The sequence below is a fragment of the Asterias rubens genome, chromosome 4 (assembly GCF_902459465.1).
Source record: "Asterias rubens chromosome 4, eAstRub1.3, whole genome shotgun sequence".
In the NCBI taxonomy this organism is placed as follows: Eukaryota; Metazoa; Echinodermata; class Asteroidea; order Forcipulatida; family Asteriidae; genus Asterias; species Asterias rubens.
The window spans coordinates 11069460-11091550 of record NC_047065.1 but is presented as its reverse complement, the minus strand read 5'-3'; the positions used below and the strand labels follow the sequence as shown (position 1 = coordinate 11091550).

Sequence of the window (22091 nt, the reverse complement as noted above, 5' to 3'; positions counted from 1 at the left end):
CCTCTAAACTTTCAATCCACATTCAGACAAATATTAAGATTTACGGTCCTAATACTTCACTTTATTTTTTTATTTATTTCAACTCTCCAGACGTTGCAATGAATAAAAGTTGTAAACAAAGCTGTCAAATACAATTACAAAATAGAACAACTGTCAACAAAACAGATTGAACAATAGGGCATTCACAATCCTTCATCAATATGTTAGCCACCAACTAAATAGATTTGCCATCACTAATAATGACCAGAATGAATTTAATAACATTACAAATAGTTATATACTTGTTTGAACTGCTTTGAAAACTAAATTCTGAGAAATTCTTCCCACGATAAACGCAAGACAATAAATAGCAAGGTTTACGTGCACGTTTCGCCGACAAATACGTGAACGTAAAAAATTGTGTTGTTTCTTTGTGACATCGCCACTTTGGGCTAATTTCATGTTTAGGAAGTCATCTGCACTGCGCACGTTAGTACCCGACATGAAAAATGGTAACTTCACATAACGACACAACTTTCTGTCATTCACGTTGATGTTCAAGCGGAACATGCAGCTAAACCTTCCTAATTTTCATAGCAATTTTCTTCCACACTTCCACAATGTTTTCTTTCAGATGAACAAAAGCTTCATTGATGATTACAACTCATGTACCAAACATCAAAGTATACCTTTGGTTTTTGGAACCGTTCGATTGTTTTAAAGGCAGTGGACACTATTGGTAATTACTCAAAATAATCATGCATATAACCTTACTTGGTTATGAGTAATGGGGATCAGAGGTTGATAGTATAAACATTGTGAGAAACGGCTCCCTCTGAAGTGAAGTAGTTTTCGAGAAAGAAGTTATTTTCCACGAATTTGATTTCAAGACCTCAAGTTTAGAATTTGAGGTCTCGAAATCAAGCATCTGAAAGCACACAACTTCGTGTGACAAGGGTGTTTTTTCTTTCCTTGTTATCTCGCAAATTCGACGACCAGTTGATCTCAAATTTTCACAGGTTAGCTATTTTATGCACATGTTGATATACACCAAGCGAGAAGACTGGTCTTTGCAGTTACCAATAGTGTCCAGTGTCTTTAATCCTGTGTACAATCTGAGAAGTGTTTTGCGGTAATAGTTCTCAGATTCATTAAAGGCACTGTATACTCAAAGTATATTTTAGCACAAAGCCCTACTTGGTAAAGACCAACTGAGAGCTGTTGATCGTATACAAAAATTGTGAGATACAACTTCCTTTTGAAGTAACATAGTTTTTGAGAAAGAGGTAATTTCTCACTAAAATAATGAAAGACTTAAGGCCGTGCAGAAGCTCTTAATTCCTATCTGATAGCACACTATTTTGTACAAATTGGGGGACTTTTCTATCATCATTTTCTTGCAACTTCAATGACCAAATTAGCTCAAATTTTCACTGGCTTGTTATTATATATGCATATGTTAGGATACACCAAGTGAGAGTATGTTAGGATACACCAAGTGAGAATACTGGTCTTTGACAATATTACCAAACGTGTTCAGTGCCTTTACATAACCATATTACTTGGACGAGCAATGTTTCTCAAAATGCTTTAAACAGTACTATGAAACGCTATAGTGTACAGGTGTACATCCAACCAAAGGTTTGTATTTGCCATTGATTTTAAGAGGGATAACCAAATGTGTACCTTCCCTTGAACAGGAAATTGTGACATTCCATTGTAGCAGGAGATTTTTGTCCCCTCGGAGATTCTGTCCCACATACGGTGAATTGTGTGCAAATTTCTCCTCCTTCTGGTCATGTTCGGGGGGGGGGGGGGGGGGGGACACAATCTCCAGGGACAGATTATCTCGGACATCCGGCCTTATCCACTTCCGAAGCCATCAATTAGTTACCCAATAAAATGTGTCTTTGATGCCAATCTCATAATAACGCCATCTGCTTTGTAGCTTCGTCCATATTGGGCTGTTGTATACTTGATGACGAGTGTGACATCTACACAAAAACAAAAACAAAAACGAAGATGTAAAGTTAATCAAGCTAATCAGTTTTACATCAACAGATATGTGCCCGCAATTTTAACTGCTAAGACACGCAAAAGACAAGCTTACAAACTTGTGATTAAAGGTCAATTTCCTGTGGAAAAAAAATCAATTTCCGAAGCAAACAAAACTCACTCTCATAACCACATTAAAGGCAGTAGACACTATTGGTAATAAATTGTCAAAGACTAGCCTTCACAGTTGGTGTATCTCAACATATGCATAAAATCACAAACCTGTGAAAATTTGAGCTAAATCGGTCATGGAACTTGCGAGATAATAACGAAAGAAAAAAAAAAACGAAAGAAAGAAAAAACACCCTTGTCACCTGAAGTTGTGTGCGTTTAGATGGTTGATTTCAAGACCTCAAGTTCTAAACTTGAGGTCTACTCGAAATCAAATTCGTGGAAAATTACTTCTTTCTCGAAAACTATGGCACTTCAGAGGGAGCCGTTTCTCACAATGTTTTATACCATCAACCTCTCCCCATTACTCGTCACCAAGAAAGGTTTTATGCTTATAATTATTTTGAGTAATTACCAATAGTGTCCACTGCCTTTAACAATCACATTCAGATTGCTCAATCAATGCGGGATGTTTGTCATAGAATTCTTCTCAATATGAAAAACAAATATTTATATATAAGATAGTCATTATCTTAGGCATCTCATTTGTTGTTATTGTTAATTAGAACTACTAATAGTAGCTTCTTATATAGCGTTCAGATCCGTGATGCAGTGACGCTCATGGCGCTTCAACATTAGTGCCCCTGGTCACATGGGCCTTAACTCATTCCTTAAACCATCTCAGCTCCCTGGGGAGTATACAGCCTGTGCCACCAAATATGTAGCACACTAAGCTAATCAATCACAAGAACCAACTCTGCCATCACAGGTACCCATTAACTAACCCCTGTGTGGAGAGAAGCTTATGGTTATAACTATCTTGCTCAAGGACACAAGTGTCACAATTGGGATTCAAACCCACACTCTGCTGAACAGAAACACCAGAGCTCGAGTTCCAAGCTCTCATCTGCTCAGCCATGACACCCAACTAATACGCATCTCACATCTAATGAACAGGCACAAACAAATGTATGAAGTTAACCGACAGACATGGAGAACCACAGTGCTTCTTATGGCGCCCTCTGTCGTCTATGGATGGTACGCTCATACTTCACAGAGGTCGAACTTATACAAACTGCTAATCTCACGAACCATGAATGTTATGTGAAATTATGCAAAATCAAATGTGATTATGGACATGGGCGTAATTCAAGACCCTTGAAGTTGACGTAAGATGTTCAAGCTATCTCAGAAACTACCCAGGATAACTTTACGTATGGTGCCACCACTTTTTCACTAATTTTTATAAAAAGGGATATCTCATTGAGGTTTATTAGATGCTATATTATTTCATATTGGATGAAAAAGTGGTGACGCCATACTGAAACTTTCCCACTTCCCCCTGCCCCGGCTTTGAGTCGTTGCCACCAGCACCAAGATGAATTAATGCACAATTTGTTTAGTGTTCCAGAGCAATTATTCAGGCAAATTTGCAGGCAACCAACTGCAACGTTTGGACCCTTCGGCAGCACAAGAGACCATCTTATAGCTATAACTCACTATCTCCAAGAAAATGACGAGAAAAACTTAAATGTGAATGAATTTCCTATTGGATATCAACTGGTTGGTTGCCTGTTGTGATGTGTAACATGGCTTCTAGCTCTAGAATTGATGTCTGAGCAAAAATGAAGGTCACTGAAATAAGAAATCTCAAAGTGCAGAAAACCAAAATCCTAAGTGAATAATTGATGCTACATACTAGGGATATCCATGGAGGTCTTATAGATGTTTGTTTTACAATAAAGGATTAAGATATTTCCAATATACATGGAGACAAGCAGAAGTGTACACGTTCTGTACAACCACGAGGTCTTTGCATTGCTGGCTTGCGGGACTTTCGACTCTTCAGCAAATCCACAATAAAAACATGTTTTGCCAAAGTCTTTTCTGAATATTCAATTGCCATTCTTAAAGGCAGTGGACACTATTGGTAATTACTCAAATAATTATGAGCTTGTGACTTTACACATATACCTGTTAATGAGTAATCGGGAGAGGTTGATAGTATAAAACATTGTGAGAAACGGCTTCTTCTGAAGTGAGGTAGTTTTTGAGAAAGAAGTTATTTTCCACTAACTTGATTTCAAGACCTCAGATTTCAAGACCTCAGAATAAGATTTTGAGGTCATGAAATCAAGCATCTGAAAACTTTTTGTGACCATTCATTGTTACAAGGATGTTTTTGCTTTCAGTACAAAAAAATCATAATCATCTCGCAACTTTGACGACCAATTGAGCTCAAATTTGTATAGGTTTGTTATTTTATGCATATGTTGAGATACACCAAGTGAGAAGACTGGTCTTTGACAATTTTACCATTAAGTGTCCAATGTCTTTAAACATAATGTGACACTCAATGGATCGTTATCATGACTGTCATCATATGAATTATGGGATAACTTTAACACTTTACAATAAATCATATCAAACTTACTTAAAACAAATGACTGAACGAGAGAAAATGAAAAATCAATACACTTCACACACTAAAAATGACTTAAATAAAATTACGTTTGCGGTTCCCGCCACGGCTTTGTGGGCCGCGCCATCTTGAAATAATATTTACATCGGCAATAAATTTAGAAAACGGTAACCAAACTAAGAGCATAAATGGAAGATTCTTAAGACATTAATTTCTCCAACTCATGTCTAATGAACAACAAGCTTAGATTATAAACTTAAACAACTTTAGAAATGGAAATATCTTATAAAAAAAAAGGGAAAATTTACCTGAAAGAATGAAGACAATCAAAATCGGTTACAAACGGTCGTCTTCATAGTAGGAGTTATGCGAGCACCCGCTAACCTGGCGTTGAGGGCGCTCGACTAAAGTTTATTAAACCAACAAAATAAGGGGCATGTTTTTAAACTTAGCTGTCACATATATCTTCAAAATTTTTGAGGGACAACATCAGTAAACAGTATTGTCCAAGGGCCCAACTTCTTGTATCACAACTTACATATAAATTAACAAACCTGTGAAAATTTAGGCTCAATCGGTCATCGGAGTCGGGAGAAAATAACGGGAAAACCCACACTTGTTTCCGCACGTTTCGCCGTGTCATAACATGTGTTTAAAGCCATTATACACTTTCGGTAAACAGTATTGTCCTAGTCCCACACTTCGTGTATCACGAGTTATATATAAAATAACAAACCTGTGAAAATTTAGGCTCAATCGGTCATCGGAGTAGGGAGAAAATAACGGGAAAACCCACTCTTGTTTCCGCACGTTTCGCCGTGTCATGACATGTGTTTAAAATAAATCCGTTATTCTCGATATCGAGAATTGATAGTTGTTTTAATGTTTTCTCAAAAAGTAAAGCATTTCGTGGAATACTATTTCAAGGGAAGTCTTTCACCATTACCTTCTGTAAACCCTGTAAGTTATTAGTAAATCTGTGAACTTTTATTTGTTCTGTTCAGAAAGTGTCCAACTACACTCCGCGGAGTGAGTTCTTTGAGAGTTAGGACTAGTCTTAGGGGACATTAAAAACATAATATGGTTAGTCCTAAGTTTAGAGATAAGACTGGTCTTAACTCTTCGTGGTATCCACCCCTGCTCTCTAGTATTCGTCAGGAGACTGACCACTCAAGAGTTTGATGTCTACCCATTTCTAAACCTAAAGGTGTTCGGGGTGACTGGGTGGAAAGGGGGGGGGGGGGGGGGCTGGAGAGGAGAGAGTAATGCCCGACTTGAAGGCCGGTACACATCTATTGATGAGCTACATGGTATTGAGATTTGCCACAAAACCAGAAGTATCCCAAAAGCTTCATACACCATTAACTTACATAACGATTTATTTTGTCAACTTCCGCTACCACATCAGATCAGTGACATACAAAGAGGGTTTACCGGTAAAAGTTGAATTCTTCAATCCCATTATATGAAGAAAAGGGAAGATGGCTTATATTCCAAGGCTAAATGGATCAAATAATGGCCCTCTGGCATCTAACGACACAAACTATTTCACCATTGTTAATCTGTTGGCCCATCCAAGTGACCGCTACTCTGTTTATGACCCTAACCTATAGCAGATGTCACCTTGTTATCAATTTTATTTATTTGTCCGGTCACACTTTTAGGTGCGTTGATTATTTTTTATTATACCTCGACGTGCAAAGAAATATTTTTGGATTTACAATGGTTTGGTTTCTTTACGACCATTGATAACAATTTTGTTATGACCAAAGGTGAGGCCATTTAAAAGACTGTTTGGTCTACTCGGGACAGGGTAGACAAATGACAACTATTTTCCCCAGAAGTCATTTAAAACTTATATAGCGCCAAAGTCTGCAAAAAAAACACGCTAAATGCGCTTCATTTGATGATTTTGTTTACAAATAAGAGGACATCATACTTGTTAATGCATTCAAAACGCAAATACTGGTGGTCTTAAAGATGCTACATCAATTTGTTTTCTAAACAAAGTCTCGCGACACTTCTGTTGCGTTTGCGAGACTCCTGAATTTCTGCAACACCCCTGCTCTCAGCTACTGCCCAGTTAGTATGGGGCAAGTCTGGAGCTGGCAGTCTCGCGAGAGCCAACAGTATCATCACAAAAGGGGGCGAATCAATACGTTCGCAAGTTAAAAAAAAGTTAAAAGAATTACAGACAAAAATTACAAGTAAAAGGCAGTTCACAAGTAAAAGACATTTTGTTTACGGTGTGACTAAAAAAAGTATAAAAAAATGTACAGACAAAAATTACAAATAACAAACACAACACAATATAACTAGTACAAAATGTAGTTTCAGCAATTAAAGGCAAATTGCGGGTTGTTTGTTTCTTTTATAGAGGGAAACATACAAACTGACCATCACTGCTTAAAGGCAGTGGACACTATTGGCAATTGTCAAAGACCAGTCTTCTCACTTGGTGTATCTCAACATATGCATACAATATATAAAAAAACTGCGCAAATTTGAGCTAAATTGGTCGCCGAAGTTGCGAGATAATAAAAGAAAGAAAAAACACCCTCGTCACACGAAGTTGTGTGCTTTCAGATGCTTGATTTCGAGACCTCCAATTTTAAATCTGAGGTCTCGAAATCAAATTCGTGGAAAATTACTTCAGAGGTAGCCAATTCTCAAAATGTTTTATACTACCAATATCTCCCCATTACTCGTTACCAATTAAGGTTCTATGCTAATAATTATTTTGAGTAAATACCACTGCCTTTAAAAGGAGCAAACAAACAAAATTAAACGGAAAGTCTAAATTTCGACCACATGCATGACTCTGAACCTACTGAGTGTAAGGTGGCAAAGGGTTCACGGACCTCTGAAGTGTGGCTGTTGTGTTTGTCAGAGAGTTCTAGAGCTGCTGAAGGGTTAAAATTAGAAAGGCTACATATTAAGCCCTTTAATCCTAACAGACAGGAGGGGCCCGGTTCAACGGACCAATAATATTTTGGAATCGGTGCCAGTCATAACAAACATCAATTTAAACTGAAGTGTTTTGTCTAAGGGTCCTAAGCTAGACTAATCTTCTCGCTGAAATATCAGGAAATTATTTCATTCCTCGTCAAAGAACATGGCGACTGCTTCTATTGCCACGCAGGCAACTGATTCGAATCGTAAGGCATTGACAAGGGGGTGTTTAAAGGGAAGGTACACGTTACTTAAAACAAATATTAACTTTAAAATTGGTAATGAGCATTGGAGAGCAGAGAGCTGTTGATAGTAAAAAAAAAAAACATTTTGGAAAACGACTCCCTCTGAAGTAACGTAGTTTTTGAGAAAGAGGTAATTTCTCACTAAAATAATAAAATACTTCTAGCTATAAGTATTTTATTCCTATCTGAAAGCACACAAATTTGTCTATAACAAGGGTGGTTTTTTTGTCATCATTTTCTCGCAACTTCGATGACCGATTGAGCCCAAATTTTCACAGGCTTGTTATTGTATGCTTATGATGGGATAACACCTAGTGAGAACACTGGTCTTTGATAATTACCAAACGTGAACAGGGCTTTTAAGGGGAAGGTGTACGTTTAGTAACCCCCCCCCCCCTCCCCTAACACGAATGGCAATACAAACTTACTTGGTTAGATTTACAGCAGCTTTTGATTAGCATTTTGATAATCGTTTCTCTTCGAAGTAATATGGTTATGGAAGAAGATACAAGTTTTTATCCCCCAAAATTGAAAGTTGAGACTCATATTGATTATTCCAGTTAGTTACGGATCATTCTCCCTGCGGGGACACAACATAAACCAATTATTTAACTGAAATTTCACAGTTTAGTTGTACTCTATAAACATCTACACTTATTAGGATTACAATAATCGAACTTCGGTTCCAAAAAAACAAGGGATACGGTCCCTTTAAAAGGTTTTAAAACTTCCAATGACTATGTTGTCACATCTTGGCGCCATAACACTTCGCTAACAATAATAAATTTATTTGTTTGTTTAAATAATTCAAAAGGAAAGAAGATTTGGAAAAAATTGTCTGTCTACGTGACGAATCCCTCATGTCGATAAAAGACGTGTTTACGTAACATGTTTAAAAAGAAATATGTCTTTTGCAACTTCTTGACACCATAATATTATGCGAACAATTTGAAAACAAGTTGGTTTAGAATCTGTTCACAGGGATGAAACCCTATATTATCGGCCTTATTTCTTCGAAAATCAGAATTTATTAAAACAAAACAGATACCTCAGTGTAGTTGGGCTTGATAAAGATATGACAAACTAAAAGATAAGCAAATAATATGTGTGAAACAGCAACAATTTCGTTTAACCCTAAAATCACCGATGAAACTATGTCTGTCCAAAAACTTCTTGACGACTTAAAACCTTGTTTGAATTTGGTGTCAATATGGATGGTTCAGTTGGTAGAGCGCCTGCACATTATTCTGGGGGTTAGCTGGTTCAAATCTCGCTGCAGTAGATGTTTCTTTGTTCAACCCAAAACTACTCTAAACGATTGTAAATTGCTGTGTCTACCAGGGCTATGGTGGCATTGATCTCTGGACAAAGGCTTTGGACAAAAACTTTAGATTGCTTAAAGGCAGTGGCCACTACAAAACTACGACTCCCGCGGTAATCCCCGGAGCGTTCTATTTTCCCGAGGCGCAGTTTTAAAGACAGTGGACACTATTGTAATTGTCAAAGACTAGTCTTCACAGTTGGTGTATCTCAACATATGCATAAAATAACAAACCTGTGACAATTTGAGCTCAATCGGTCGTTGCGAGTAAATAATAAAAGAACAAACAACCTTGTCACACGAAGTTGTAAGATTTCTGATGCTTGATTTCGAGACCTCAAATTCTAAACTTGAGGTCTACAATTCAAATTCGTGGAAAATTACTTCTTTCTCGAAAACTACGTCACTTCAGAGGGAGCTGTTTCTCACAATGTTTATACTATCAACCTCTCCCTATTGCTTCTAATCAAGAAAGGTTTTAAGATAATAATTATTTTGAGTAATTACCAATAGTGTCCACTGCCTTTGACCATAGCACGAGTTAAAGCAGTCAATATTTGTCATCCTCGTACACGTAACGTTCGTACGCGCGTTTCAGATACACAGATGCACATCTGATTGGGTTCGAGGTGGGTAAAAAGACGTCTGGGTACTGCACGCTGTGTGATAGTCGTCGGACTATCACACGGCAACCGATGCACTATCACACGGCCGCCGCCTTGTAAAACTAATAGTATAAAAACTTGTGAGAAACGGCTCCCTCTGAAGTAAGGTAGTTTTTAAGAAAGAAGAACTTTTCCACGAATTTGATTTCGAGACATCAAGTTTAGAATTTGAGGTCTCGAAATGAAGCATCTGAAAGCACACAATTTCGTGTGACAAGGGTGTTTTTTTCTTTCATAGTTATCTTGCAACTTCGACGACTAATCGAGCCCAAATTTTCACAGGTTTGTTATTTTAAGCATATGTTGAGATACAGCAAGTGAGAAGACTGATCTTGGACGATTACCAATAGTGTCCACCGTCTTTAAATTTTCACATGTTTGTTTTTTTATGCATATGTTGATATACACCAAATGAGAACACTGGTCTTTAAAACCCTATTCAGAGATGGGACATACACAGACATAATCTTATTTCAGACCCTTCTTTCTGGACTCCGAGAAAAACTCCCAGAAACGAAACACAAGAAGCAACACAAAACGTTAAAGTCAAACGGGAAAGTCTTAACGATATCCAGACCACCCATAACCATGCCATTTCATGGAACCCATTCCCCTTCCCATAATAGACGTTCCTTCAGATCCCTGTAGGGACTTTTAAGTATCCCCTTAGAGAGTTGACGTTCTCTCTAACCACTCTTTCTTCGTCTCATCACCATTGAGTGATCTCAAGTGTGAGATGCTAATTTCCGGACGTCAACCCTCTTAGATAAAAGTTTCAATAGACCGAGATTCAGTTTATCAGAGAGCACTTAATCTTCAAGAATTGGCAGCTAAGGGCCCTTTTGACCCTCTTCAACCTGTGTCAAGCAAGAGGGACCGAAGAGATGACAGGAGAGGCGGTGGACAGTCACTTAATTGCGTCCCCCTTCCCAAGGGGAGGTTATTACTCTAAATAATAACAAACTCGACACTCAATAATCAGCAAGTCGGGTTTCAACACGCCAATCTTGTCTTCCAAAGTAATCACTGCGAACAAAGTTTGCTTTTGGGCGACTTTTCTATACTGCCATGCCCCTAAATACGTTTCCCTAGTAATTTACATGCACTGGTTAAGAATAGTAATTATCTCAGAAGGAAGCCAAGGTTTTTTTAAAGGAGGAATGGGGTTAAGATTCGTTGCTACCAAAAAAAAGCTGACTGGAAAAAAATCAAACTTTTTGAGATAATCATTCCTTAGCCTTTGAAGTCCTGCTTGAAGGGTGAAGTCCATCGGTCGAGTTGGTCTTTGAAAAGCGTTTGTATCCGTTTGTTATAAAATGCATATGATTAGAAAGATTTTTTTAAAGTAGAGTAATGATCCACACAAGTATCATTTGAAATTGCGCGGTTTTCCTTTTACCTCGTCGACTAACACGGTCGCCATTTATGGGAGTCAAATTGTTGACTCCCATAAATGGCCGCCCGTGTTAGTTACCAAAGTATCAGGAAACGCACGAAATTTCGAGGCAAATTTGTGTGGATCTTTGTGTTCATACTTTTAAAACATCTTTCTAACCATTATGCATTTTATAACAAACGGTTACAAACGCTTTTCAAAGACCAACTCGACCGATCCAAGGCAACGTTTTCCTTTAATTTCAAAGAGTGAAAAGAGTCACTCGCTTGTCCGATTGGTAGCAGTTTCGCTCCTTGGAGAGTGAAAGTCAATCTGTGTCACTCTTTTTGAGTGAAATTGGAACGAACTTCACTCTATAAATTTAGTTAAAAGTACTCGTCTGTCACTCTAAAATGAGTTTTCCGACATATGGATCTTTGCAAGAGTGGTATGGCGGACAAAACAACAGTGCTTTTTCGTCTTCATTTTATTTTTTTATTTTTAGGGGGGGGGGGGGAACCCGATGAAGAACAGATCATCCAGGTGTATGTGAAAGGCACACTCCTTAAAGAGCCATTAGACGATTGAAAATAATCTCCCCTGTTCTCAAGTAAGAAAGGGAAATAATAGTGAGCCACCACCCATAAAGGATGAAACCAAAAACAAGACACTTGAGTCAACTAAAAGTAAAGACCTCGTATGTTGAAGGTCTTTGCATTATTCATATCTCGGGGTAATATAATACATGTAGGGCTTGTGTACCAGGTGTCAGGTAACAACCCAAATATTTTCACAGCTCTCGAAACAATCTTAAAGTAAAAGTAGACCCTCTTTATCCAGGCTTGGATTAACACAAAGACACTTTTTTAAAGCCATTATACACTTCGGCACAGAAAAAGGTTCACAGATTTACAAATAACTTACAGGGTTTACAGAAGGTAATGGTGAAAGACTGCTCTTGAAATATCATTCCATGCAATGCTTTACTTTTCGAGAAAACATTAAAACAATTATCAATTCTCGTTGTCGAGAATTACAGATTTATTTTAAACACATGTCACGACACGGCGAAACGTGCGGAAACAAGGGTAGGTTTTCCCCATTGTTTTCTCCCAACTCCGACGACCGATTGAGCCTAAATTTTCACAGGTTTATTATTTTTTATATCAGTTGTAATACACGAAGTGTGGGCCTTTAGACATTACTGTTTACCGAAAACGTCCAATGGCTTTAAAGTAAAAGTAGACCCTCTTTATTATCTAGGCTGGGATTTACACAATACACACTTTAAAGACACTGGAAACTATTGTTAATTGTCAAAGACCAGTCTTCTCACTTAATGTATCTCAACATATGCATACAATAACAAACCTGTAAAAATTTGAGCTCGATTGGTCGTCGGAGTTGCGAGATAACTATGAAAGAAAAAACACCCTTGTCATCATTTTCAGAGTCATCACCAAACGTACAGATTCTTTAATCTGGATTTTTATTGTATTTTATAGAATTTGGGAACAACAAACTGACAGCAGCTCTTCAAAGTCAAGCGCCTGAAACAAAACGCCTTTATGCCCACCAAAGAGCAAGAGTTCGCCAACCCACGTCGAAAAGTTATCAGTTTATTCAAGAAGTGAAATGGAGCGGTTTTTATGGGGGCATGTTTTCGTAGAGCTCTTATTGCTAATAGCGTAGATATCGTATTATGGGTTGAGTAAACAAATTAATTTGACCGGGCCAAGTTAGGGGAGGTGTATATATCCATGATACACATCACTACAAGTTTACCTTCTTTTCTATTACCGGAGGCACTGTACATTTCTGCGTTCTAAAACTTCATAACTATATGGCCACTGGCTCGGCAAGATCAACAAACAAGAAAGCAAAATGTTTGCTTTGCAAATTGTAGTATGTGTATTCAACACTTGCCTGAAGGTCAACTATGAAGTACAAATTGCGGACCCTGGAACCAGCGTGAAAATTATGATATCACAAACTCCATGAGATTAATTAGAAAAGGGTTTTACATTTGGGAATCAGAGGAGTGCAAAACGACTTTATGAATTTGGGCACATCAGATCTGGGTCCAATTTCATAGAGCTCCCAAGCACAACAATTTGCTTAGCGTGAAATGTCTTCCTTGATAAAAAACAAGATTCCAACCAAATTTCCGCGTGATTTTCAGGATAAGCAAACAACAGCTGAACACCAGTAACAAGCAACATGCAACAAATGGAAATTTGGTTGGTAATCCTGTTCTTATCAAGGAAATTTCATGCTTAGCAAATGTTTGTGCTTAGCAACTCTATGAAATATGGCCCTGGTGTTTACCTTCTGTGTGCGGCCCAGGGTGGGTATGTTTTGCTCTACATGCCCGCCCACCCACCATCACTATCCCCTTTTCTATATAGCACCACCACTGGCCCTGAAACCTTGTTCCATTTACGAAAAGTCATACATCGTCCGTTTCACTCACGTACTGTATTACACATCATAATGAACCTTAGCTGCTAAACCAACATAACAGGAAACCGATCTGCTGTATTTAATTAGATTAAATACCTATATTAAAAAGTGTGTTCTTTCTATTGAATGACGCTGTTGGTAATTGGTTAATTTACACATGTACATGTAGGCCTCCGAATCAAAGCTAGTTATTTTGGTCTCAAGATTAAAGGCAAAGTTTATCTTTGGATTTTTGAACCGTTTGATTGTTTTAAAGGCCTGTACACGTTTGGTAATTGTCAAAGACCAGTGTTCTCACTTTATGTATCCCAACATAAGCATAAAATAACAAGCCTGTGAAAATTTAGGCTCAATCGGTCATCGAAGTTGCGAGAAAATGATGAAAGAAAAACCGCCCTTGTTGGACGAACTAGCTTGAAGTCTTTTAATATTTTGGTGAAAAATTAACTCTTGCTAAAAAAACTACATTACTTCAGAGGGAGTCGTTTCCCACAATGTACTACACTATCAACAGCTCTCCAACGCTCGTTACAAAGTCAGTTTTTAACTTAAGTTAATATATTGGTTTTGAGTAATTACCAAACGTGTACCTTCCCTTTAATAAACAAAATTAAATTGGAATGGGTACTTTTGGTCGCATTCTTGTTATATCACCGACAATCCCGAGCGCATATGTCCACGCAGGAAGAATAATCCCAAATAGAAAAACACAATCTGAGAAACACTAGTGTCAGTAACGCTTCTCAGATTCAATTTGTTGGGCATAACAACTGATATCACCCTATCTTTTTACATAACTATACATTATTTCGAAGTGAGATGTTTCTCAAAATTAAATACACTATCTAAATCTGCGGTACTTCCTCCCAAGTTAACGGATTTGGGTACTTTTTGTAACACAAAACACATTGTCCACAGATCTAAATTAAACTTACACCGTTTGAAGATAATGATAGTAGAAAGCCAACCTTAAAATATTAGTTGCTGAGACGCAGTACTTTTTGAGAAATGAGTAAAACAATATCACGTTTTCACATGCTAAAATAATTTTCGTCTCATGATCACTGAGACGAAAATTATTTTCATGACATTGTTTTGCTCATTTCTCACACCTCAGCAAGTAATATTTTCAGGGAAGCTTTACTATATTACTATCTTCAAACTGTGTAAGTTTAATGTAAACATGTGGACATTGTGGTTTTTGTCCTACAAAAAGTACATACACCCTTAAGTAAGCTTTTACTTCCATTAGTTTCCAGAGTCAACAGACCCCTTTAAAGTCATGAACTTGTGAATAGTAGGGCACAGCAAGTAGGAACGCCTAGTCCATTGCCGCAAGCAAAATCATTTCAGATCAGTAACACACCCCTCCGGCCCCCTCCAAAACTGACTTCTAATTCAACACAGAAATTGGCTAAATTTGATATGTATTGTGCGGGGAAGCTGATTAGGGATGTGGGTTTAAGGCGAAACAGGTTATACTTCTCTTCATATTAGCTACGAACTGTTACTGTTTTATAGTTGGCAAGATAACCTTCGAGTGTTAGGGGGGGGGGCAGTTATAGGAGAATTTGACCTCTGGTTATTGACCTTGTGAGACGAAGTTTCTTATTTACCAATGCTGGTAATTACTGATAACAAATAAGTGGCAGGTGTGATGGATCATGTAAACTCAGTAATAAACTCCAGTGCATTTCTTAGCAGTCGATGAATCCTATACATGAACGTCTTTGCGCATTCTGGGTGTACTCTCAAATCGTTTTGTATTCAAATTTTATGTAGGATTCCTGGTTGAACAAGAAATACACTAGATGGTCTTGCGCATTCTATGTGTACTCAGAATGCGCAAAGACCCATCTGTATCTCTTGTCCAGTCAGGAATCCTACATAAAATGTAAACACAAAACGATTTGAGAGGAAAAAATCGTAATAAAACAGAATTAATTCAAGTTACAAAAATACTTAACATGATTATATAATAAGGAAAACAAATATCATTGTTTAATTTGGTATGTAAGCTTATACTGAAGTTAATATGCCTACTTTGAAAACCATTTTGGTACAAACTATCCTTCTATTTAAAAAAAAACAAAAAAAAAACTGTATCAGCTTAAGACCTTTAACAAACGCACCGGCTGATTTGGGCTGTTAACCCAAATTAAGGACAGAATAGTGCACCCTTCATCAATTTTACCCCAATGCTAGCCCCTTTTACACATTTCCCGGAAAATTCCCGAGCAAATTTGATTGACCTTTCGTCCATCAATTGAAAGGTACCCGGGCATGCAGGGTCCCGGGAAAAACGTACATTTCCCGGGTAAAAGATGCACAAAGGGGTAGTAGGAATATGAGACACGACCGTGCCGGGGATTTGGTCTGCAAAGGGGGCACTTTGAGTCGGCGTATAGAGTGGTATCTTTCCTCGCCTTCCACCTCTAGATCCCGGTTCCAATCACTATCTGGATTTGATTTTCAGTCCCTACCTGACTGCGTGGGTTTTCCCCGGGATAGTTCTTTGGGCTTTTCCTCCCACATCTAAATCTGAAAAGTCCTTCCCTGCAAAGGGGGCACTTCCAATAGGAAAACATTAAACCTATGGGGAAACTTTGCAAGGGGCACGAAGGCTAAAGACAATGCAACATATGTCACGGCCTCTGTGGCATACGGGCAGGCCCAGGCATACATGATTCCCCACATCAGTGTGTGCGTCTTCAAGAATGCGAAAGACTGAAATTTATTATGGAACCAGGAATGCAAACGTCCCTCGAGGTTATTTGATGGACAAGTGTCTGTAAACTATATATACTTAAGAGATTTTGGTGTGGACTTCAGAAATTTACTTTCAGAAACTGGACAGTATTGTGGAAGTGTCGTGGCCGAGCGGTTGAGAGCACCGAATTCAAACTCTGGTGTTTCTGATCAGCAGAGTGTGGGTTCGAATCCCCAGCCGTGACACTTGTGTCCTTAAACAAGACACTTAACCATTGCTTCGTCCTTCGGATGGGACGTTAAGCCGTTGGTCCCATGTGTTATGTAACGCATGTAAAAGAACCCAATGCACTTATCGAAGAGAGAAGGGGTTCGCCCCAGTGTTCTTGGTCGACACCACCTTGTAAAGCATTACATGGTATTATCAGAATTAGGTCTCATAATTCAAAACTTAGTCCCACACTACTGACAGGAAATACTGTTTGTAACACTGCCTTATATAAACCAATTTTTACTCAATCTCTGACATGAGCAATAATCCCTTTCCTTGATCAAATCGTGCACTATATGAATTACTGGGATTGCCAAACCTCCCTTTCCCACCTCACCACTCAATTGAAATGCCTGCTTTAATTCTTATCTCAATTAACAACCTGCCCCCGTGACCAGCTTTAAAGTAACACTTATTCTTAAGTGGCAATGAAACTTGATGTACACTTTCATATCTCTTTGTGTTGGCAGCCTTGTAATTTATCTGACAGATTTTTCTCATGATATCCCTACAATGGAAATTAATGGAACTTTAAACCTTGAATATATTATTTGTATGGCCCATTTAAAGACATGGGATTTAGATATTTTAAAAAGAAACCTACTACCGTATCTTTAATCATTCAAGTTCCAGGGTAGCTACAGGGAATTTCCTTAATTCATTTGAGCTGCACTGAGTTTCTGGTGGCATTTTGTACCTAATCGGACAGCCATTGGTCCATATACACTGGGGATCACGGCCAAATTAAGGGTCTACGACCCAACTTCTAATCATTTACGAGCAGGATCCTCCATTGGTCCACATACACTGGGGATCGTGGCCAAACTAAGGGTCTACGGCCCAACTTCTAATCATTTACGAGCAGGATCCTCCATTGGTCCACATACACTGGGGCTCATGGCCAAACTAAGGGTCTACGGCCCAACTTCTAATCATTTACGAGCAGGATCCTCCATTGGTCCATATACACTGGGGATCATGGCCAAACTAAGGGTCTACGGCCCAACTTCTAATCATTTACGAACAGATCCTCCATTGGTCCAAAGACACTGGGGTTCATGGCCAAAACTAAGGGTCTACGGCCCAACTTCTAATCATTTACGAGCAGGATCCTCCATTGGTCCTACTAAGGGTCTACGGCCCAACTTCGAATCATGTACGTACAGGTTCCCCCATTGGTCCTACTAAGGGTCTACGGCCCAACTTCGAATCATGTACGTACAGGTTCCCCCATTGGTCCTAAGGGTCTACGGCCCAACTTCGAATCATTTAACGCACAGGTTCCTAAAGCCATATTGGACAGCCACACTGAGGAACATGGGCAAATCAAGGTTCTACGGCCCAACTTTGAATAATTTACGCACACCTACAGCTTGGGTCCACATACACTGGGACATGGACCATGGCCAAACCAATGGTCTACGACGGCTTAACTTTGAATCATTTAAATAGAACTTTAATGGCTATTCCATTGTGGCTCACAGCCAACCTGTGGGTACAATTCCCTTTCTCTTTTGCTTTGAATCAATTGGATTCCTAACTGGGCACCTACATGAGTCCCCTTTCATGATATTTTATCTATTAGTATCCAGTGTCCTGTCTTAAATCAGTCAGGTTTTTAATCTGGCACCGGAGGGTCCTGCAAATGAACAACCCAAGGGGGCATTGGTTTAGAGACAGTGGTCCATGGTCCATGGCCCATGGTGATCCCGTGTCTAATGCAATCTAGAACCGTTAATAAACAGGACAACGTTCCAAGATGGATCAAGGCTTCGTGTCCGGTACTTTGTTTCTCAGATAAAACACTGTGACAAGTGTTACATGTTAAAAACAAATTCTACAACAATTTAGCTCAACAAGTTAAACCTGATTTCGACACCACAGAAACCACTTTAAGATCTGCAGCTCCAAGGACCAATGTCACAGTTCTTGGAGACACAAGGGCTGAACCTACACTGCAAACACCGTGGTATTCAAGAGAGAGTCACAGCGAGTTACACAAATGTATTGTTTTGGCAGAAATTAGTGTTATTTTCACACCCAATGGTGTAACATTTGATTTGTTTGGTATCTGATGTAACACAACACCGATGGTGTCAATTTTAAAGACACTGGACACTATTGGTAATTGTCAAAGACGTGTCTTCTCACTTGGTGTATCTCAACATAGGCATACAAAAAAAACCTGTGACAATTGGAGCTCAATTAGTCGTCGAAGTTGCGAGAGAATACTGGAAGAAAAAACATCCGGCCTTGTCACACGAAGTTGTGTGCTTTCAGATACTTGATTTCGAGATCTCAGCTGAGGTCTCGAAAGTAATTCATTTATGTTAGTGAGAACATAATATTTCTTTCTATGTTACTTCAGAAGAAGCTGTTTCCCCATTGCTTTTTACAGATTGTTATGCTCACAATTGTTTTAGGTAATTACCAATAGTGTCCTGTGCCTTTAAGACCCAAATTTTTGCATTGTTTGCTGCCAAAAGGGACTAAGTGGGAGCAACTATAAATATAAATATTAATAGTAAACTTGCGGGTACAACCATGGGTAAAAACTCTTTTGAAGGAGTGGTGGCTCTGAAAAGAGCCGGTTTGCTCTAAATGGGGTTTGCCTCCACGAGGACACCACTGGAAAACCTTCCTAATCTAAGGGCAACTTTCAAATGAATTTGTGTTTATAGAGCAACCGATAAAAAAAATACATACCCATGAATCAAAACCAAAAAGTAAATACAGTTGCCTAAACTATACAAAAATGCTGATATTGGAAATTTCCAGCAAGGAAACCACAACAGCAATGTAAACAGATATCATCCCCAACACTGTAAAAACAAGTGATTAGGTTCTGTAACAGATTTCGAACGCGTCAAAGGGTTTAGGTTTAACACTTCACAGTGTATAGGTCCCATGAGTTGTGTTGTAAAGCAGTGGTTTAAACATCAAACTTAAACACTGGTGTTTAGCAAACTTTGATGTGCATGAACATACCTAAACACATTGCAAACGGCTGATGCGTCAAACTAAACGCGTCATAGTGAAAACTGTAAACATTTGGCGCGTTTAGTTTGACGCATCAGCCGTAAACATTGTGTTTAGGAAGCGTTTGAAAGGATCTCAGTACATCAAAGTTTGCTTAACACCAGTGTTTAAGTTTGATGTTTAAACCACTGCTTTACAACACAACTCATGGGACCTATACACTATAAACACAAATTAATTTGAAAGTTGCCCTTAGATTAGGAAGGTTTTCCAGTGGTGTCCTCGTGGAGGCAAACCCCATTTAGACCAAACCGGCTCTTTTCAGAGCCACCACTCATTCAAAAGAGTTTTTACAGTGTAGGAGGCATCCAGGACACCAAAACACAAACAAGACAACAACCAAACAAACATATTGAAAAAACACAAAAAATATCAAAATTCCTCAAAAGGCACCAACATGTGCACGATCACTCAACGAGTCCATATATACAGCCTGAGTTTCCGACCACCTTCAAGTTGAAGAATCATTGGTTATTAGAACTGATTGTTGTGGTGATCATTCTTCCATCGGATAATTGATTGATTGTGAGCCAGCCCCCCTTCCTTTGGGAACCCTTGAAGGGTCCGGGTACCAGGAAGGGGATTGTTTGAAACAGTACAGCTGCTGTATGTAAACGCAAAGTGATTTCCTATATGGATGCATATGAGATTGTCGCAGAATAAAGACCTATCATGAGTGGAAATCTGGACCTCGCAGAGAGAAATGGAAAATATTTCACAAAGTGATTATATACATTCTGCATTTAAAGGCAGTGGACACTATTGGTAATTACTCAAAATATTTATTAGCATAAAACCTTTCTTGGTGACTAGTAATGGGGTGAGGTTGATGGTATAAAACATTGTAAAAACAGCTCCCTCTGAAGTGCCATAGTTTTCGAGAAAGAAGTAATTTTTCACGAATTTGATTTCGAGACCTCAGGTTTAGGTCTTGAAATCAACCATCTAAACGCACACAACTTTGTGTGACAATGGTGTTTTCTCTTTCATTATTATCTCGCAAGTTCGATGACCGATTGAGCTCAAATTTTCACAGGTTTACTATTTTATGCATATGTTGAGATACACCAACTGTGAAGAATAGTCTTTGACAAATTCCAAAAGTGTCCACTGTCTTTAATGCACGGCCGAAATGCATTCAATAAAATGTTCTTTTTACATGTAATTCACTCATAGATCCTTTTCATTTGAATTTTTCAAAATAAACAACACTCTGTAATAGGAAGGGGGAAAACATAGTCAATATGGGCATCTCCAGCCATGTGGACGCCTTGACACAATCGGCGAGGAAAATTATTTTCAAAAAAAACCCGACTGAATTGAAGTTGGCTCTGGGCGTTACTTATAAAGTGTGACGTGAGTTCGATACCCTGTCATGAAACTTGTGCCATTGAGCAAGGCACGTAACTATACTTGCTTCGTAAACAGTTGGCAAGTGTAATGTATTTATGTTGGGACTTGCACAAGTCTAATGGTTGTTAAGTGACGTCACGTAACCCGAACTGGGCGCCGCCATGTTCAGCTCATGTTTACATGTCAGTAAACACCAACACGGAATGTTGTTCAGCTCACATTAAATGCTTTGCAGTTCAGAATTACAAATACGATTGAGTGTTCCAAGTACTTATAAATATTAGGAGTAGTCTACTACAGTAAGGTAAAGCATTCTGCTCTACCAGCCAGTGGATGTCAATGCCTCCTTACGGACTGTGAAGGGGGTCACCCTGTTTCAGCCCAAGTAGGGATGGCAACGACCCCTTTAGCAGATGATGTGGGTCTATGGCCCAAATCAGTTCAGTGTATCCCTCACGTGATGAGAGGCGATCTCTCAAAACAATTATAAAGTAACAAATAATAAAAACGCCAATCACGAAATGTACTCAAAGTAAGCTCATCTAGGCATATACAATATTGAAATCATTGAGGCATTAAAAAAACCCAAAATGATGTACTTTTTTGATAAACTCAATTGACTCCAACTTATGGTCTCTGGGGACCACTTACGCTAAAAGCTTCACTCATTATTGCCCTTTTACTTTTTTAGAAGGCACTTTATCACTTTAGGCTACTCTAAACAATGAGGGTGGCACGCGTATAAAGATGTGGCCCATATGGTGATACCAAACAGGGAGCAAAATTTAAAGAAACAAAAAGATTGCTCCTGACTATTTCATTTCATTTCATTCATTTTTTTGTTGGAGAAAAGACAAGGAAGAAAGTTGAAGTTTTATATATGGGAGGAAAACCCCAGACAATTATTCCAGGGGAAAACCCACGCAGTCATGGGTTCTAGAGGTTAAAGCCATTGGACATTTTCGGTAAACAGTATTGTCTAAGTCCCACACTTAGTGTATCACAACTTATACAGAAAATAACAAACCTGTGAAAATTTAGGCTCAATCGGTCATCGGAGTCGGGAGAAAATAACGGGAAAACCCACCCTTGTATCCGCACGTTTCGCCGTGTCATGACATGTGTTTAAAA

General features: G+C 38.7%; 1 protein-coding gene across 2 annotated transcripts in view; it reads right to left on the bottom strand.

Moving 5' to 3' along the window:
- Positions 1-1784: 1784 nt before the first annotated feature.
- Positions 1785-22091, bottom strand: part of LOC117289274 — a 51251-nt gene continuing 30944 nt past the window's right edge. Inside the window, exons 4-5 of one of the 2 annotated variants that reach the window (XM_033770319.1) lie at positions 4876-4971; positions 1893-1973 (exon numbers count right to left, since the gene is read on the bottom strand). In XM_033770319.1, coding sequence (XP_033626210.1) covers positions 4894-4971 — 78 coding nt within the window. In that variant the 3' untranslated portion in view covers positions 1893-1973; positions 4876-4893. Of the gene's footprint in view, positions 1974-4875; positions 4972-22091 lie in introns of both variants that reach the window. The other variant, XM_033770321.1, reaches the window with a different exon arrangement.